The sequence below is a fragment of the Haliotis rubra genome, unplaced genomic scaffold (genome assembly GCF_003918875.1).
Source record: "Haliotis rubra isolate DU_JTF1 unplaced genomic scaffold, ASM391887v1 Scf57, whole genome shotgun sequence".
Classification (NCBI taxonomy): domain Eukaryota; kingdom Metazoa; phylum Mollusca; class Gastropoda; order Lepetellida; family Haliotidae; genus Haliotis; species Haliotis rubra.
In genome coordinates, this window is record NW_025767268.1 from 2912295 (window position 1) to 2931275 (window position 18981).

General features: G+C 38.9%; 1 protein-coding gene across 4 annotated transcripts in view; it reads right to left on the reverse strand.

Annotated features, from left to right (window-relative positions):
• Positions 1-15216, reverse strand: part of LOC124254313 (ankyrin repeat and BTB/POZ domain-containing protein 1-like) — a 41085-nt gene extending 25869 nt beyond the window's left edge. For all 4 annotated transcript variants that reach the window (XM_046688233.1, XM_046688234.1, XM_046688232.1 and 1 more), the window contains exons 1-4: positions 15115-15216; positions 10116-10249; positions 6222-6284; positions 4360-4415 (exon numbers count right to left, since the gene is read on the reverse strand). In XM_046688233.1, coding sequence (XP_046544189.1) covers positions 4360-4415; positions 6222-6284; positions 10116-10201 — 205 coding nt within the window. In that variant the 5' untranslated portion in view covers positions 10202-10249; positions 15115-15216. The remainder of the gene's footprint in view (positions 1-4359; positions 4416-6221; positions 6285-10115; positions 10250-15114) is intronic.
• Positions 15217-18981: the final 3765 nt, after the last annotated feature.

Sequence of the window (18981 nt, forward strand, 5' to 3'; positions counted from 1 at the left end):
TTTATACCATGTTTGTGATGGTCAGTTCAATATTATCATCACATTTTGTTACGGTTCAATAATTGCCATGACAAAAGGTTTAAGAGTCCCCTTTGAACCAGCAAAATATAACACAGACAAGTCTAAAATATTCAATAATATATTGAGCAAACAATGAGAAAGCTACAATGAATGACAATACAGATATTTAGTACAATGCAATTGAGTCACAAATCTAAAGTAATAGGTCACAAATATGAAATATTAACTCACTAGAGTCTTGAAATTTACAATGAGAGCAGATATACTAATCGAAGGTTGTTTACAATGAGAGCAGTCAGGCACAGTCTTGAACGTAGGTCTGACGATGGCATTGGCAGACGGGTGTACACAACTCCAGTGATATGAAAAGTCCCATGTAATTCCATGTGTGTTGTCCCACAATAACCAGCCTTTATATATATACTGACACCGAGTCTAGAACATTCTTTATCCACTGAGAACATTCACGAATCATGTTGAACATACGACCGGGAGTAAAAACAAAATAAAGCCAAGGGAGGCAACTCTGGAGTGCTATCATAAAGGCGTACTGCTCAAAAAATACTATTGCCATTGAACATACATGATGCAAGATGTGACCCACAACACACACTCAAAACTCTAAACATTGTGACCCAATAACAACTATCACTTAATCAATGATAATACAAATTACAAAAAACACACTCTCGTAACAATATTACAGTAAGAGGGATTTGTAGCTATGTAATAAGGTGAATTCTCAAAGTGCAACTTGCAGTAACAATGAGTTCGAAGAGGATCAATAACATCTTTGATGTTTGTGCAAGTCAAGTGTCTCTGCAACATGGATTCATCGAGTGAATATTGGTTGTTATGTAGGTGTATCTACTAAGGTTGCTGAAAAGGAAGAAACAAAAGTAGATATCAGAGTGGACACACAACACAGAGTGGATACACAACACAGAGCAGGTACACAACACAGAGTGGATACACAACACAGAGTGGATTCTCAAGGAGAACACAGCTGGTGCGTACAATTCCCTGCTTCAAGAACTGGAAGAAGATCAAAGGTCAATGAAGAACTTTCTCCATATCGACAAATTCCATTTGGAACAGACTGGCATGCTTCCCATTCTACAGGAATTCCTGGGATGAATGTTTATAAGCTGTTCAGTTTCTTTTCCGGTAAGATTAAGTGATGACTCTGACATGATGTGTCCACATGAACAACAGAACCACTCCGAGATCTAAGTAATTTGCCTGCTCAAGAACTTGCGATTTGTTGCAGGCCAAGACCTATGTGTTAGAATTTAGCTGCAATATGCGATTGAAAACTGTAACAACTTAGGCATCCATCTAGTTGTTGTTAAAAGTCGCACCATGAGAACACATCTTCAGGATCCAGTAGTGAGGTGAGGTGAAATTGGGTTTAACGTTGTGCTTGAGAATATTTTGCTCATATGACGGAATGCGTGCGTGTGTATGTGTATGTGCGGCTGCTTGTACTAGCCCAGACTGAAGCTGTAACATATGTTATATTTGGGATTACACTTTCTTAGTAAAGTACAAATTCTAGTACTTTTTGAGTTGAGCCCCATAGCATTGTGTAATCACAGACTGAAGCTGGTTTATAGTGCTAGCCCACTGAGATACCATGCCGCAGTGAAGCATGAATACCCCACTCAGACACATTATACTGACTCTGAGCCGACCAGTCCTTGTTGTACCCATTAATGCCGAGCGCCAGGCAAGGACCAACAAGTACCATATTTTAACGTCTTTTGGTATGACGCGATCGGGGATCGAACCCGCGACCTTCCGTTCTCCGGGCGAATGCTCTAACCACTACACCACGGAGGCGGTGGATCCAGTAGTGAGTGAATTACACAACTCTTACATCAATATCAGAAACTGACTTCACACATTGTAGCCATGTGAAGAATCAAACCCGGTGTAACAGGCCAAACTTCCCCCCTGGCCAAACCTTCCCTGGGAAACTTTAGTCTTCCCCGGGGAAATTTCAGCCTAGGCCAAACTTTCCCCCCCTAGGCTTAATCTTCCCCGGGGAAGGTTTGTCCTAGGCCAAACTTTCCCCACCCTTGAATCAACTTTAAAGGCTACTTCTTTCCCACCATTGTTTTTATATCAAAAGGGGGAGATTATGGCCAAGCTAGGCTATTTCTTCCCCAACCTTGTTTTCATGTTTATGTTCGTCTTGAAAAAGTCAGAAACGAAACCAATAATAGCAATTCACATGAACACATTGATAAGATATTCATGTTGATGTCAAGTTTCATTAACAATTTACAGGCCATTTACAAAAGCGAGCATAAAAGCAAAGATATTAAAGCATTACTATTGTTTTATATTATTATTTACTTATTTTCATATTTCAATAATTTACTTATCCCCACTTACTCCAAATTGTCTTATCTCAAAATCATTACTATATTCGAAACTTCAACTAAATACCCAGTTTTTACTTGGATGTCCATATCCATTCAAAATTTTATTCCCTCACTCATGGCTTTAAATATGGCATACATGTCGGCGACATCAACTTAACAGTTGGAAGCAGATGTAAACATCAACACAACAGCAACAACCCAACACAATATCTATATCAAAAGCTTTATCATTTATAATTCCACTATATTGCCTTATTCTATATTCAAAAGACAAGGTTTAATAAGGGGTATACTTGGCCCATGGATATCTGAATCATATTTCATTTACCAAAAGTGATTATGGATTAGTAAACAAGCTTATGTGAATAATGTTCCATTACATTTATATATAAATACAACAAATATGAGATAATAAACAGCATGATAAGAGAGCTAGCAACCTGTGTATATTACATCTTATTTACCCATCAAATGTGAGATTGAATGTTTACATCTTATGGTGACATGATTTGGACACATAAAGAACTAATGCAATGTGTCTTCATAGGAATAGCAACAGAAGCAGGATGGATTTAGAGATATATGCATTTGCCATTCAAACATGTATGCATTCAAATCACTACACCCAAGTCAGAGGCAAAAATGAACTATTTGGCAAAATTTGTGTACCAAAATATAGGTCAAAACTGTTGGCTTATAAAAGCAAGGGTGGGGAAGAAGTAGCCTAGGTAGGCCAGAATCACCCCACTTTTCATAAGAAACAGAACCAAATATCCTAGTTTAAACAGGGGGGAAAGTATGGCCTAGGGGGGGAAACTAGCCCAAACTTTCCCCAGGGTAAGAATATCCTATGACAAAACCTCCCTGGGGAGAATCTGGCCTAGGCTAGTTTAGACTGGGGAATTAATGGCCTGCTACACTGGGTCTTTAGCGTGATGAGCAAATGCTTTAACCAAAGGGCTACTCCACCACACCGAGACTCTAGTAAAATTTACATAGTACAGCTTTAATTCCATAACAAGCCATCCACAGCTCAGGTCCATAAATCGATTTATACCACTATGGTATGTTATGTCCATTGTTCTGGCAGGTTGATTTTCTGTGTATCAACCTTCTATCTGCAGGTGCAGAGGTTGATATGTGGATAACAACCTTGGCGGTGCAGGAAACGCACGTGCAACAAGCAATGTACGAGTCCATTCGGCACCCACGTGGTATAAGTAGGTTAGCACCACCCCCCTCTGCGGGTGATATGGATTCAACGCTCTCGCCCCACGGCTCGAGCGTTGAAATCCATATCACCCTTGAGGAGGGTGCTAACGTATATACGTACACACCTAAGATGGAGAATATCAGTCATAAGATCAGGGCTTACGATCTTGTCCCTGTTTGATGTGTGTGTATTTTGATTATTCGTCTGGACTACACAAGTGAGTAAGTGAGTGATTATGGTTTAACGTCGCTTATCGGAATATTCCAGCAATATCACGGCAGGGCACACCAGAAATGGGTTTCACATTTTGTACCCATCTGGGGAATCAAAGCCGGGCCTCCAGCACGATGACTGGATGCCCCACCACCCCTGGACTGCGTGGAGCACATGTGACATATATTTATACATACAAGGATCGAGGCATAAACTCAGTCCTGTGTGTTTTGATTACAATTTCTTAAGTATTCACTGATCTTGCATGATTTTTTATTGTTTTCACTATTCCCTCTGTACAAACCTTCAGCTTATGTTTGAGTTTGAAAGTTTGAATAACCTCATAACACTGTCCAGTCACTGTTTTTAAAAAGGTTGTGATTTACACTTGGACTAAGAAAGACACTGTGTGGTCTGTGAGTGAGTGAGTTTTGTTTTACGTCGCTTTTAGCAATATACCAGAAATATCAAGGCAATGGACACCAGAAATGGGCTTCAGTAGGGACTGTAAGAGTTACCTACCTTGCTTCAGTAAATATTCCACAACATCAACATGTCCACACAAGCACGCCAGATACCTGCAACAATAAACCTTAGCTCGTCATATCTGATAAAACAAACATTATCTTTGTGATTGTTTGTAGGATGGTTAACGCCTCACTCAGAAACATTGCAGCTATTACAGACAGTAATATGTAAAAGCTGGAGTCTGGCAAACCAGTGGCTGATGTCATGAACCATGTGTACTGATTCAATGACCAAGGTAACCAAAGTAACCAAGGTAACAAGTGAGTGAGCTTAGTTTTACGCCACTTTTAGTAATATTCCAGCAATATAATGGTGGGGGACACCAGAAATGGGCATCACATTATATCCATGTTGGGAATCAACCCAGGTCTTCAGCATTACAAGCGGACGCTTTAACCATCTGTCTACCCCACCAAGGTAACAAGCCTGACAAAATGACTGAGATAGTCGCCTTTTATGACATGTCAATCTACCAGGCTGAAATCTGTACTTTACCCACAGGCAGGACTGGGGCTTGGAGAGAAACAATCAGTGAGGAATATCACATTTGCTTTGATCTGACTGGCTTTTTCCCTCTGTATTCAATGTCAGACCAAACATGTAAAACTGTATCCTTGATAGCCCAGAGCATTTTATCTCCATTCCTCCGTGAAAAGTACTATGGACCTTTTCATACCTGGACCTTTTTAATTTGGGAGGCAGTATCACATAGTAATCTGTCTTATCAGCTCTATCTGAAAGCATTTGTCAGTAAGCTGATTACATGGCCATATTTGGCAACAATAGTAGACTGATCCATGGGGAATCATCAAGGATGTTACAAAAACTCCTTGAAAAAAAGTGCTTTTGAGCAGCTGAGCTAGATATTGGTGCTATACAGTTATTAGCATAATAGTGAGTGAGTTTAGTTTTACGCTGCACTCAGCAATATTCCAGCTATATGGTGTCGGTCTGTAAATAATCAAGTCTAGACCAGACAATGATCAACAGCATGAACATCGATCTAAGCAAATGGGAACCGATGACATGTGTCAACCAAGCCAGTGAGCCTGACCACCCAATCCCGTTAGTCGCCTCTTACGACAAGCATGGGTTACTGAAGGTTCATTCTAACCCGGACCTTCACGGGTCTATTAGCATAATAATAATAACAATAATCAGCCTCTTGCAAAGACAGACTATCATCATACTGTTTGCATCAAATAGGACTAATTATTAGGGCTGGCTAGAAAGATGAATAATCGAAAGTATCGTCGATGGGAAGGACTATTATTGATTATTAATATGAAAATTACTTAACTTTTGTGAAGAAATATTGTTTTAGCTTAAGGGACCATTCATATTTTATGGTGGGTGGTGTGTGTGTGTGTGTGTGTGTGTGGGGGATGATGATTTTTATGGAGAAGCAAGTACAATGTGAGAGACTCCCTAAAATTTATGTACAAAGTAAGTGACCCCCTGCATGTCTTGTACAAAATCAACGGAATCATCATCACCCCCCTAGCCATAAATTATGAATTGTCCCTTAAGCTAAAATAATATTTCATCCCATAAGCTGGGTAATTTTCACATCGATAATTGATAAACGGTCCCTAATATCACAGTAGACAAAGTTGGGTCATTACATATGGGCTGCTACTGAAGTACATTTAGGGAGTTGTTTTTGTGAGTAATCTATGCATAAATATGCCATGCACTATTCACCTATGATGTGAAATATGTTGATTTCTTTCAGAATATTTTCGCATTTTCCCTGAAAGTTCTATATTTATTGAAAATCGACCAATATTTAGTTGACAATTATCAATCTCAATGATTTATGTCAATCGCCAGCCCTTCTAATTATGTTCACTCACAATGGTGGGTTGTCCCATTCGTCTGTGATGTTTAAGTTCACGTGATTATCATCCACCAAGTTCCTGCAAAGAAACACAATATATAGCATGCGACGCTTAGATTCACACAGGGTTTTAGCCACAAAATTTAAGGCCTTTAAAGGCTCCACCGATACACACATTTCAGTTCTATCAAAGCAAACTCACCCCATGTCGAGAGACTGAATTGTGCCACACCATTCCGCTATTTGCATGTTTCTTTCTTTGTGTAAGCGTCAAATCCTACTTTTTGTGTTATTTTATGTTTGCTTCACTAGCTTGGTGTAGTCGCTTTTGAATAGGGCAGGGGAGGTCACTCTAATACAAGTATGTTTTCCATGTTTACTCAAGCTGAAGAGTGTGAGTGCCTAAAACTTTCATAAATTGATAGCCGCTATTTCCCTCATTGTTTAATGTATAATATATCTATCTTTCATTCACACAAGTTTAAGGCCGGTATTATTGTAAATATTTTTCCAAATTATCATTTTCTCTCAGCTGCATGGCATTTTCATCTATCCTGAACACCTGGGGAGGTGGGGTAGTCTAATGGTTAAATCGTTAGCTCATCACACCAAAGACCCTGGTTCGATTCCCCACATGGGCACAAAGTGTGATGCCCATTTCTGGTGTCCTCTGCCGCGATATTGATCGGATATTGCTAAAAGAGGCATAAAGCCCAACTCACTCACTCATGCACTCACTGATTCCAACAGCTACATCTTCCTACAGGGAGGGTTGCCAAATACTGATTCTAACTCGGATTTTCATAGGAGCAATTCGCACATGTAAATGTGGCTTTCCATAATGGAATAGCATCCAGAATGGGAGGGTTTTATTGGATGCTTTGTTGTTTTATGCCGCACAACACTCCTGCATATGAGAGCAGGAGTAATTCATCGAATCCAGACAATCCAGTGATAGATATCATAAATGACTCAGTGGTCGATGACACGCTATCATCAAAGTCACCTAGTCTGATCCTGGATTTGCTCATGTCTTACAAGATGCATTGCTTGACAGAGACCTATTCCAGCCAGAAAGGGAGATAACTAAGATTACTTTATAGGATTGACATTAATAGGGAAAATAACTGTTATTAAAACTTTAGCACTTTCATCATTGGTGCATATATTCACCTCACTCCCAAATCCTCCAAAGGAATTCATTGACAAATTAAACAATATATTTTATAAATTCATCTGGAATGATAAGCGGGATAAGATAAAGCGAACGACACTTATTAGAAAATATGAAGAGGGGGGACTCAGAATGGTTAATGTACAGGTATTCATAAACTCTTTAAAACTGTCAGTTTTACATAAATATCTTCAAAATAATAGCAATTCTATCCCTAGTATCTTTCCATTTAAAGATATATTTCTGCTTGGAGCCAATATTGAAAACTATGTCAGTATTATAAATCCCTATTGGAAAGATGTATTGGCTGCATGGGGAATATTCTATAAAACACATCAAACTGATTTTACAGATATTGATCAAATCTTATCTCAACCCCTTTGGTTCAATCACCAATTCCAAAATAGTAATTTCATTATAAGACATTGGCATCTCAAAGGTATTCACTCTATATAAGAGACTTGTGTAATGATCAAGGTATTTTGCCATTTAGTGAACTTAAGAAAACTTACAAAATTAAAGGCACAATTCTTGACTATTACCAGGTTCTTTCAAATATACCCCAAAAATGGAAAGAAACTATAAGAAAGAATTTATTGATTGTTCATAATCATTATCTTAACACATCACTGATAGATTTACTTTCAGCACCAAACAGATCCAGATATTTCTATGACAAACTTATAACTACTGAAAACCTACCATCAACATGTGAAAAATGGCAAAATATCTTTGATATTGCAATTCCATGGCAAGATATTTTAGAAAATATAGAAGATGTACAAAAGATACCAAATTGATTGACTTCCAGTTTAAATTTATCCACAATATTGTCTACACAAAGAAAGAATTATTGAGAATGAAATTAGTAGATGATGAACTTTGCTCATTTTGTAATTTAATGTCAGAAAATTTGATACATGTTTATTGGGAATGTGAATGTGTGAAAACGTTCTGGCTGAAAGTGAAAGAATATATTGAAGATAAATCATCAGAAACTTTTACCCTTACAAAATATACAGTCTTAATTGGCGGATATAATAACGACCTTATGAATCACATACTTCTTGCCAGTAAAAATATATCCATATATCAAGTATTAAAAAAATAAATTATCACTGGATACATTTGTAAAAATATTGAGTGATATCTTCAAGACAGAAAAGTTTATTGCCAGTAAGAATCAAAACATATTACAATTTGACAGAAAATGGTCATCTCTACTGCACACATTCCCAGCCTAATGAAGATCCCAATATGTGTAATGCCAACCCATATGAATTTCTCTCCTACGGTGTACAAGTGTTGTTGCATCATGTGCTTTGTATACATGTATCTACTGATTTTGAATGAAAAAAAAAAAAAAAAAAAAAAAAAAAAAAAAAAAAGATTACTTGAAGACAATAACTCTGTATCTGTAGTGCCAGACCAAATGCATGTACACTATAAGCAAATTGTGGTTCGTTTTCAAAGTATTTTAAAGATTTCAAACCATGAAAGCCTTTTTTCTTTTTGAGGATACCTAGACTAGTAAGGTATTGAATAGATAAAGTTGCTTCCAAAGTTTCTCTACGACAGAATCTTAATTCAAGGAATTTCACAGCTGTGGGTAGCTTGAGATGAATCAAACCTTAAATTTCCAATAGGCATTGTCTGAATAGTGAATTTGTGAAAGTGAACACCGGTGGCAAGAGCATCAAAACATGTTAGCTTCCTGTGAAAAAAGACCGCAAATTGATGCAAGTTTGAAATGCAAAAGACTTGATTTCAAAGTACCAGTAGAAGCTAAACAAGGAAATCTTTCTGACATTACTAAGGGAAGTAACTCTGCACATCAAGTCGCTGTGCCTAAGCCAGCTGTTCGTAATTTTGCTGCCCCTACAACACTAAACATATCCGGTACAACTGTTACTTGTTGATTCCCAACCTGAAACTACCAGTTAACTGAAACTTTGTAAAATAGCTGACTGTGAAACAAATCAACATCAAAGAAATGTAATATATAGTCCGTTTGACTTCATTTGAGACCGATGAATTACTCACTAACACAAAATCTAATAAATGCAACAAAAACAAATTTTGCACAGTCACATGAAATCAACAGACCAACTCTGATGATTTGTCTCATAATTTTGGACACTTGAATTAAAATGTTGTTTAACAAACGATCATTATTTTGTTGTTACACTTTTCGCTATCTTACGAGGGAGGACCACTTGCTAATAGAACAGCCAGATGTGCGAGTTGTACCTGTGAAATTGAAATTCACTGCAACTGCTTGTTGATTACATGGCTGTTCTACCAGTAGGTGGTGCCCCCTTGTAAGAAATAGCGAAAAGTGACAACAAAATAATGATAGTTTGTTAAACAACATTTTTTATTTGGTTTTGTTGCATTTATTAGATTTTGATTTAGTGAGTAATTCATCGGTCTCAAATGAAATCAAACAGACTGTTATTAACAATTGTATTCTAAATTAACTATGATTACAAATCAACACACCACTAGTCACTACAGAAATGAAGTAATCCACTTGAAACACTGAGTAACAGAGAGTGTTGTTATACTATTGGGTTCTTGACATTTTTAATGTATGTGTAGAAAAGCAAACTGAATTAGTCCTAAGTGGGGAGTTTCATATGGCAGATATCCAGAGCTCTGTATTGCTTGACAGTAAGATCATTTCGGAATTAAACATTAAATCTATAAAGAAAACAATTTCATGAAACAACTTACCTTAATTTGTTTAAGTCGCCAGTTCTGCAACACAGGAAAATATCTTTCTGTTTTTCAAATGTTCCCCTTGGTGCATGTTTTGCCATTCCAACCTTGCTGTGAAGTTCCACCAAACCAAACAAGGCGCCGATGGTCTGGAATTGAAGAATTACTATCTGGAATCAGTGTTATTAGACATGTTTGATAACAGTAGACTTCCAAGACACAAATAACTGTTCTTACTAATCTATACTGAATACACCTTGTCGTAAAGTACCTGTGTAAAAAAGAACGACCTTCCTTCAAAAGATTAACCGCCAATACGTTGATTAATTGCTCATTATTGGCTAACTAAATTACTTTTTTAAAGAATGGCAGACATCATGCAATTAGTTGCCAGGTGTGCTATCTTGGGTGACCACTGAGATTATAGTGACTGACTGAGTTAAGTTTTACGCCACTTTTAGCAATATTCCAGCAATATCACAGCCGGGGACACCAGAAATGGGCTTCACACATTGTGCCCATGTGGGGAATCGAACCCGGGTCTTCGGCATGACGAGCGAATGCTTTAACCACTAGGCTACCCCACTACCCCACTGAGATTATACACCAATGTGAAAAACCTGTAACGATATATCACTTTTTTGCACATTAGACTGTTAAAAGACACGACATGGAACAGAAGATGAATAGAATATCGTTCCTTTATGTGGATATTGATAGATACATTCCTTGAACAAGGTAATAGCTTGACAGTGTTGCTATAACTTTAGTCTTTTAATTTTAATATTTGCATTTTGCTTTTATTCATTTGTGGTAGCATTCAACAGAATTTTTTCGCCGTGAAGCGTAATGAGAGACATTATACACTAGGTCGCACTTAGGGCGTTTGTGAAATATGATTCACACTGGCAATCTATAAAATGTCTATAGATTACAGTCATGTTATAAATTCACTGTAAGTATAAGCAGATCGTATGCGTTATATTAAGTTTCAAAATGCATACAAATAAGATAATAAACTAATTAGGATTATAAGACAAAATATACAGATGTACATTGACTACATTATTTTTCGGCCTTAACATTTTTTCCACTGGCAGATGGTTCAACTTCGAAAAAATTACATGAAAATGAAGATGGAAATATTATCGAGTAAAAAAGATTTAATATTTGTTGATCAATCCGATACTTGCACTATTAATTGTGCATGCAGTTGGTGCAGCAGAGGTCAGGAACCAGTCAAGAATTCTGTGATATCATTCGGGTACTCACGGTGAGAAAAACAATAACAAAAGCAACAACCAGTCACAAAAATTGCTCTGGATCAGTGCCCCTTTAACCCTGAAAAGCTGCAGGTCCTAAGGACCCAGAACCATAAAAAAAATTGTGGGTCCTGATCAGAATGTGTAGGCCCTATATTTTCATATGGAAATAATACTCTTAGTTATTGAGGATAAAAAAGCTGTTGGTCATAAGGACCTGCAGAAAACAAAAGTTGTAGGTTCGAGTGGTTTTCAATCTGCTTTGGGACTGAGGACCGACGTTAAAGGAGAATACTAGTGTCAACCAAGTCGGCGACAGTGACCACCTGATCCCAGTAGTCGTCGCTTTCGACAAACATGAGTTGCTGTTGACCTAATCTAACCCTGATCTTCAGGGGTCCTCTGCTTACTATAGGTACAATATTACCTTTTCATTAAACATAGGGGTAGATGTACTTATACCAGCACCATTATACATATTTTCTGTGCATGATCGGAAGGAAGCTTAAGGTTTGGGTTGGGGTTAGCAGGGTTAGGGTTCTCCAGCTAACATCACATAACTGGGCCAGTACTGGCATCGTTCTGGCCTGTACCATTGGTACTGGCAAATGTACGACAGTATAGACCCAGTACTGGACCAATGCTTGTTTTCCGTTAAAACTGGCAAAACTGTACTGGGCCACATATGGGTGGTTACCGTAAATACTGCACCTCAATACTGTAACGGCCAAGTACTGGCCCAGTGCAGACAGTGCCCTTCCTGTCTGGTGAATTGTGGGGGATTACCTCAGGACCATGCTGTCTGCTCAAGAGAGGTGGCCAAAAGGTAGAGTGTGATATGTTCCACATTTCTGAATATAGATTGACTTAGTGTGACACTTAAAAATAACGGTATTTGTTGTGAATCACTTATAGAGACTACTTTTTCAACTAAGGTTAAGTGTTGGCCTAAATTTTGAACAACAACATGCAGTATGAATTTCGCTGGGACAAGGGCATTTTGAAACATTCATGTATGTATGTCATGTTGTTAGATCATGGAAAACCTGTTGAAAAACATAAATTCAATGTATGGCCTAGATTATAGCATTGTTTGATAATCATGTCATAAACTGGACAAAACATTGGAAAGATTGAATAGTAAATGAAAATTTGAATTGAATTTTGAAACTTTTGTTGAACAGGCTCATCAAGAAGGACAACGGACTCTGGATCAATGAAGGAATGACGCATCCATGTTTTCATCTTGTTTTATGAATTAGATTCATTTGTACAAACTTGTGTTTTCTTGTTGTTGTGTTTTTCTTCTTGTGTGTGTTTTAAATAGTAGAAACTGTATTCAACTTAACTGGGCCAGTGCCGGCCAATCTGTAAAGGGCCAATTTGCAACCATTACGGCTGTGTACTGGTCCAGTTCAACGCCAATGTGCAAAATAGTACAGTACAGTCACAGTTCTTGAATGCCTTCAATGGGCCTGATTTTCTGACTTTACTTGACCAGTAATGGCCCAGTGGAAAGAGTTCCGCCCGTAACCCCCGTTTTTTTATTAATTAGTGCCTAAGAATAGATGATTTTTTATAGGAAGCTTACCCAATCCCTGGCCCTAAACCTAACCATAAACCTAACATAATGCTAAATCTAGACCCTAAAATTAAACCCTAACCCATAGAAATAACAATAATAAATAGTATACATTTCAAGCAGGGGTTACGGGCAGAACTCTTACCGGCCCAGTTACATGATGTTAGCTGGGGTTAGGGTTAGACAATATACAACAAACGGAAGTACCTACAACAATGGTACCGTATAAGTGAAGTGCTCCAAACATAGCAAAATGTACTACATCATTACAACATAATACATGATTACAACGATGACAGCCTGCTACAACATTATAACAATGACTACATGTGCTACACCATTACAACAATGACAACATGCTACACCATTACAACAATTACAAAATGCTACATCATTACAACAATGACAACATGCTACACCATTACAACAATGACAACATGCTACACTATTACAACAATGACAACATGCTACACCATTACCACAATGACAACATGCTACACCAGTACAACAATGGCAACATGCTACACCATCACAACAATGTCAACATGCTACACCATTACCACAATGACAACATGCTACACTATTACAACAAAGACAACATGTTACACCATTACCACAATGTCAACATGCTACACCATTACCACAATGGCAACATGCTACACCAGTACAACAATGGCAACATGCTACACCATCACAACAATGACAATATGCTACACCATTACCACAATGTCAACATGCTACACCATTACCACAATGACAACATGCTACACCAGTACAACAAAGACAACATGCTACACCATCACAACAATGTCAACATGCTACACCATTACCACAATGTCAACATGCTACACCATTACCACAATGACAACATGCTACACCAGTACAACAAAGACAACATGCTACACCATTACCACAATGTCAACATGCTACACCATTACCACAATGGCAACATGCTACACCATCACAACAATGTCAACATGCTACACCATTACCACAATGACAACATGCTACACCAGTACAACAAAGACAACATGCTACACCATCACAACAATGTCAACATGCTACACCATTACCACAATGACTACATGCTACACCATTACAACAATGACTACATGCTACACCATCACAACAATGACAACATGCTACACCATTACCACAATGACAACATGCTACACCATTACAACAATGACAACATGCTACACCAGTACAACAATGACTACATGCTACACCATTACAACAAAGACAACATGCTACACTATTACAACAATGACAACATGCTACACCATTACAACAATGACAACATGCTACACCATTACAACAATGACAACATGCTACACCATTACAACAATGACAACATGCTACACCATTACAACAATGACAACATGCTACACCATTACAACAATGACAACATGCTACACCATTACAACAATGACAACATGCTACACCATTACAACAATGACAACATGCTACACCATTACAACAATGACAACATGTGCAACATCATTACAACACATTACAACAATGACACATGCTACACCATTACAACAATGACAACATGCTACACCATTACAACAAAGACAACATGCTACACCATTACAACAATGACAACATGCTACACCATTACAACAATGACAACATGCTACACCATTACAACAATGACAACATGCTACACCATTACAACAATGACTACATGCTACACCATTACAACAATGACAACATGCTACACCATTATAACAATGACAACATGCTACACCAGTACAACAATGACAACATGCTACACCAGTACAACAATGACAACATGCTACACCATTATAACAATGACTACATGTGCAACATCATTACATGTTACATTACTGCGTAATTTGCAACAATGTCAACAATGGGAGGTCTGATATTCCTGAAGCTTACCTGAATATCAGATTTTATACCACCCATACCTTGTCAATTATATCTATTTTGATAAGCTTTCGTTCAGGACCGACTACAGTAAATATAAAACTTTTCTTTACCGATGACGTCACTTTCAAGATGCATACCCGAGTACCGCCCCGAAGGATTTTGTTCTGACAGTACTGGCGATTTGCCCGCTGACAGGTGTCATCAACTCATCGTGTTTTGATGCTTGTCGTCTGTGTATACAATGTAATAAACAAGAAAATCGGTTACTCACCAGTACAAATGAAATGTAGAACTCGAACACAAGTCATGAAAGGCTGTCGCTTCCTGAAACTAAGCTCCTCACACCGACAGTTCTGAAATACAATCCGGTAAGGAGTTTGGGGTTACCACAACAAAAGGGAGATAATACTTGAGTCACTAAAACGCTCAGCTTGGTCGATAGTGTTTAGCAAATTAATTCATTTTCGAAACCCGTTCATACAAATACAATATGAGTGTTATATCTATTTGTGAAAACTGATTTGTGTGTGTGTGCTATTTTACTCTAGCGAGCTAGCATTTGTATATTATTGAATGCGCATCTAAGTGGATTTCACCATTATTGTCTTAAAATGGCGAGACCACGTGGGTCCCCTCGTTAATTAGAACTGGACACTGTGACGTATGGCGGAGCGGGTGGTCAGGCTCGGAGACATGAGTGTCAGTCGTCCTGTATGTAACTGGATGTAGGCCTTGGCTGGAATACGAATATATATTTATAAATATGAACTCGGTTGCCAGCGTATTGTGGTTCATAATATCAACTACTGGATGAGCTGGTACCGACTCTGTTATGTGCAGGCATCTTTCCTATAGCTGGAGTCCACATTACTGAATTACTGGATTAATTCACACCCATACGGACACGCACACATGGACGGAAACACACACACGCACTCTCTCGCTCACACTCATACACACCACTGACACTCTATCCATCTATATCACACACTTGTAAGGCTGAGAAATATCACGACTTCTTCTGTCTTCTCTTGCTTTGTGAAATAATATATTAAACATCATTTATCGTAGTTTATATTCGTTGTCGGCACAGGTACTACAGATACGTACCCCAGGTACCCTAAAAGGCGGACGAGTCCATATTCCGCAATCAAAAACCGAAACCGTATGTAGTTGTTCCCGTTCAACTGATTCCGAGTGGTATTCAAGTGCATCGCGAAATATCCGTTACTCGGGCTGTGTATTCTCATTACTTACATAACGCAATGAAATGTATCTAATACAACAGCATGACAGTTCCAGTCAAGAATACGACACAATATGGGAATGGAATCATCATGGTGTCATCAAGTTTGTACACATCTACTTCACGGGGTTGCGGGGTTAACAGGGGGTTGTTATCAGTTGTACATAAATAATATTTGAAAATCATGCATAAAAATTATGGGAAGAGGGCGGGGAGGCTATTGATCTGTACATCATATGCAGGGGAGTTCACTTTCTCAGTACGTATTAGTTGACATTGTACATGCTTCTCCATAAAAATCAGCATCACCCCCACCCCCCTATAGGCATAAATTATTACCGGTCCCTAAACATCACAGTAAGTAACATGGCTAAATTTTCAGGAACTCTCAGTTTAATTCATGGCAAATTCCTGAGAAGCATATGTTTCAATCTGCCAAATTCAAAAAACGTAACTTCCACGGCGGAGTAACTACCTACTATGGAACTGACGATGACCTCCGCGCTTAAGCATTATACTGTAGCCTGTTCTCTACCTAGTCGGACATTTCCAGGTATTTATTGCAGGCAAGTATATGATCTTGTAAAATGCAATACACCAGCGACCAGAATGAATCACATTGCTTCTTCGGATTGTGTCCTAAGCACCTTGCACCATTTCTCACATGGGTACAATGCGTGAAGCCCATTTCTGCAGCTGGTGTCTCCATTGCTGGAATACTGCTAAAAGCTGCGTAAAACCAAACTCACTCGCTCCTCGTTGAGCCATGTAGCCCGCCACCCATGTCCGCAATATATACTCAGAGGCAAATGTTATTTAACATGATTTTTAAATATTTTGTAATTGTCAACCGAAGACGTTTTGTATTTGAACCACAGAAAGTATGTGTTGAAATGGTCGAAGAAACGCAGCCAATCAGTTGCACGAAATTGCAGGCGACACTTGCGATAGGAGCCGGGCGTGGAGAAAACTCGTTTCCGTCTCCGTCCGCGTGTTGACGGCAGGACACTTGTCTACAGACACAAGGGTGAATGTTGTATCAGACCGTGTGTTCTGGAAGGGGCTTGTTTTGGAGGCGAGAGAGTTATGATCTGGCCTGGGGTAACACCTGCAGCAGTTTGATTAAGGGGAAGTTCAATGTGGTGAAGTACCCAGACGAGATTTTGCAAATGGCCGCTTTAGCGTGTTTGCAAAAGAACGGCTTTGGGGTGACGTTTCTAAGCGGTGGGGTAGCCTAGTGGTTAAAGTGTTCGCTCGTCACGCGGAAAACACGGGTTCGATTTCCACATGAGTATAATGTGTGAAGCCCATTTCTGGTGTCCCCCGCCTTGATATTGCTGGAATACTGCTAAAGGCAGCATAAAACTAAACTCACTCACTATCGATGTTCCGTGGCCTCAATGAAGGGATGATACCAGACCTGCATGAATGCACAAAGTGGACACACGCTACTGACCATACGAAGGTACTTGTGAATCCCCTGTTGTGTGGGCGGTGGGGTAGAATAGTGGTTAGCGGCGTTCGCTCGTCATGCTGAAGTCCCAGGATCGATTCCCCACATGGGCACAGTGTGTGAAAACCATTTCTGGTGTCCCCGCCTTGAAATTGCTGGAATATTGCTAAACGCGGCGTAAAACCAAACTCACTCAGTGTTATGTTGTATCTGATTACCAGGTTGTTTCAGGTGGAATGTTGACATTCCTTTCAAGTAAAATATTTCAATCTCGACAATAACAGATTATCACTAAGTGTGTTTGTTGCTTGTTAGTCTCAATACCTTTTTGCCTTGAGTGAGTGAGTGAGTGAGTTAGGTTTTACACAGTTTTTAGCAATATTTCAGCAATATCAGGGCGGGGGACACCAGGAATGGGCTTCACACATTGTACCCTTGTGGGGAATCGAAACCGGGGGCATCCGGAGTAGGGTGAGAAAGCTTTTTAAAACCACTGGGCTACCCCATCGCCCCTTTTTTCGCCTTTGAGTAAACGTAGGTGGCAGAAGTTCTGTATAGTAGCGTTTTCCAAGTCTCAATGAAATGAAGGAAAACGAATGTTCAGTATAGGAAAGTCACTGTTTGACGACCTTAAAACTTGTTGAGGGTGTGAACAAGTTTGCCCTCTTCTGTCATGTCATCTTGTTTTTAATCTTTAACCCGTGGCTGATCAATCTTAGGCCATATAAAAATAATTTCGTGTTTCTCATTACCGCCCGATCCTAAATTTATTTTTACTTTGTTTGCACTGGTAAATTAGCGTGTAAAAAAACGGAAGACTTCCGAAATCCGTCTCAGCTTCCGGCATTCCAAGATTTCAACAAACATTGTATAGCAAATCAGAAAAAAAATATTAAAAAAAAAAATAAAATCCGCCCTACCTACCCATTTTAAAAAAAGTGATGAGAAACAAGAACTATATTTTAGGCGGCCTTATACTCAATCTCTCTGACATAAAAAAGAAAAGATTGTGCCAGCTGGTAAATTCAAGGCCACAATTTTTCAATTTGGCAAATTTTCCCATGCTTTTTCAGTTTCTTATCAACCCTATCCTCTCTTTCCACAAGGTACTCGACCGTGAAGGTCCGGGTTTAGAATATTGATGCTTGTCGTAAGAGGCGACTAACGGGATGGGGTGGTCAGGCTCGCTGACTTGGTTGACACATGTCATCGGTTCCCAATTGCGCAGATCGATGCTCATGCTGTTGATCACTTGATTGTCTGGTCCAGACTCGATTATTTACAGACCGCCACCATATAGCTGGAATATTGCTGAGTGCGGCGTAAAACTAAACTCACTCACTCGTAATGTCAATCAGGGGTTGTGGGCATGGTTGATGGGAGTCATCATTTCAACTTTGGATAAATTGATGCTAATAGTGTCAATCACTGGATTGTCT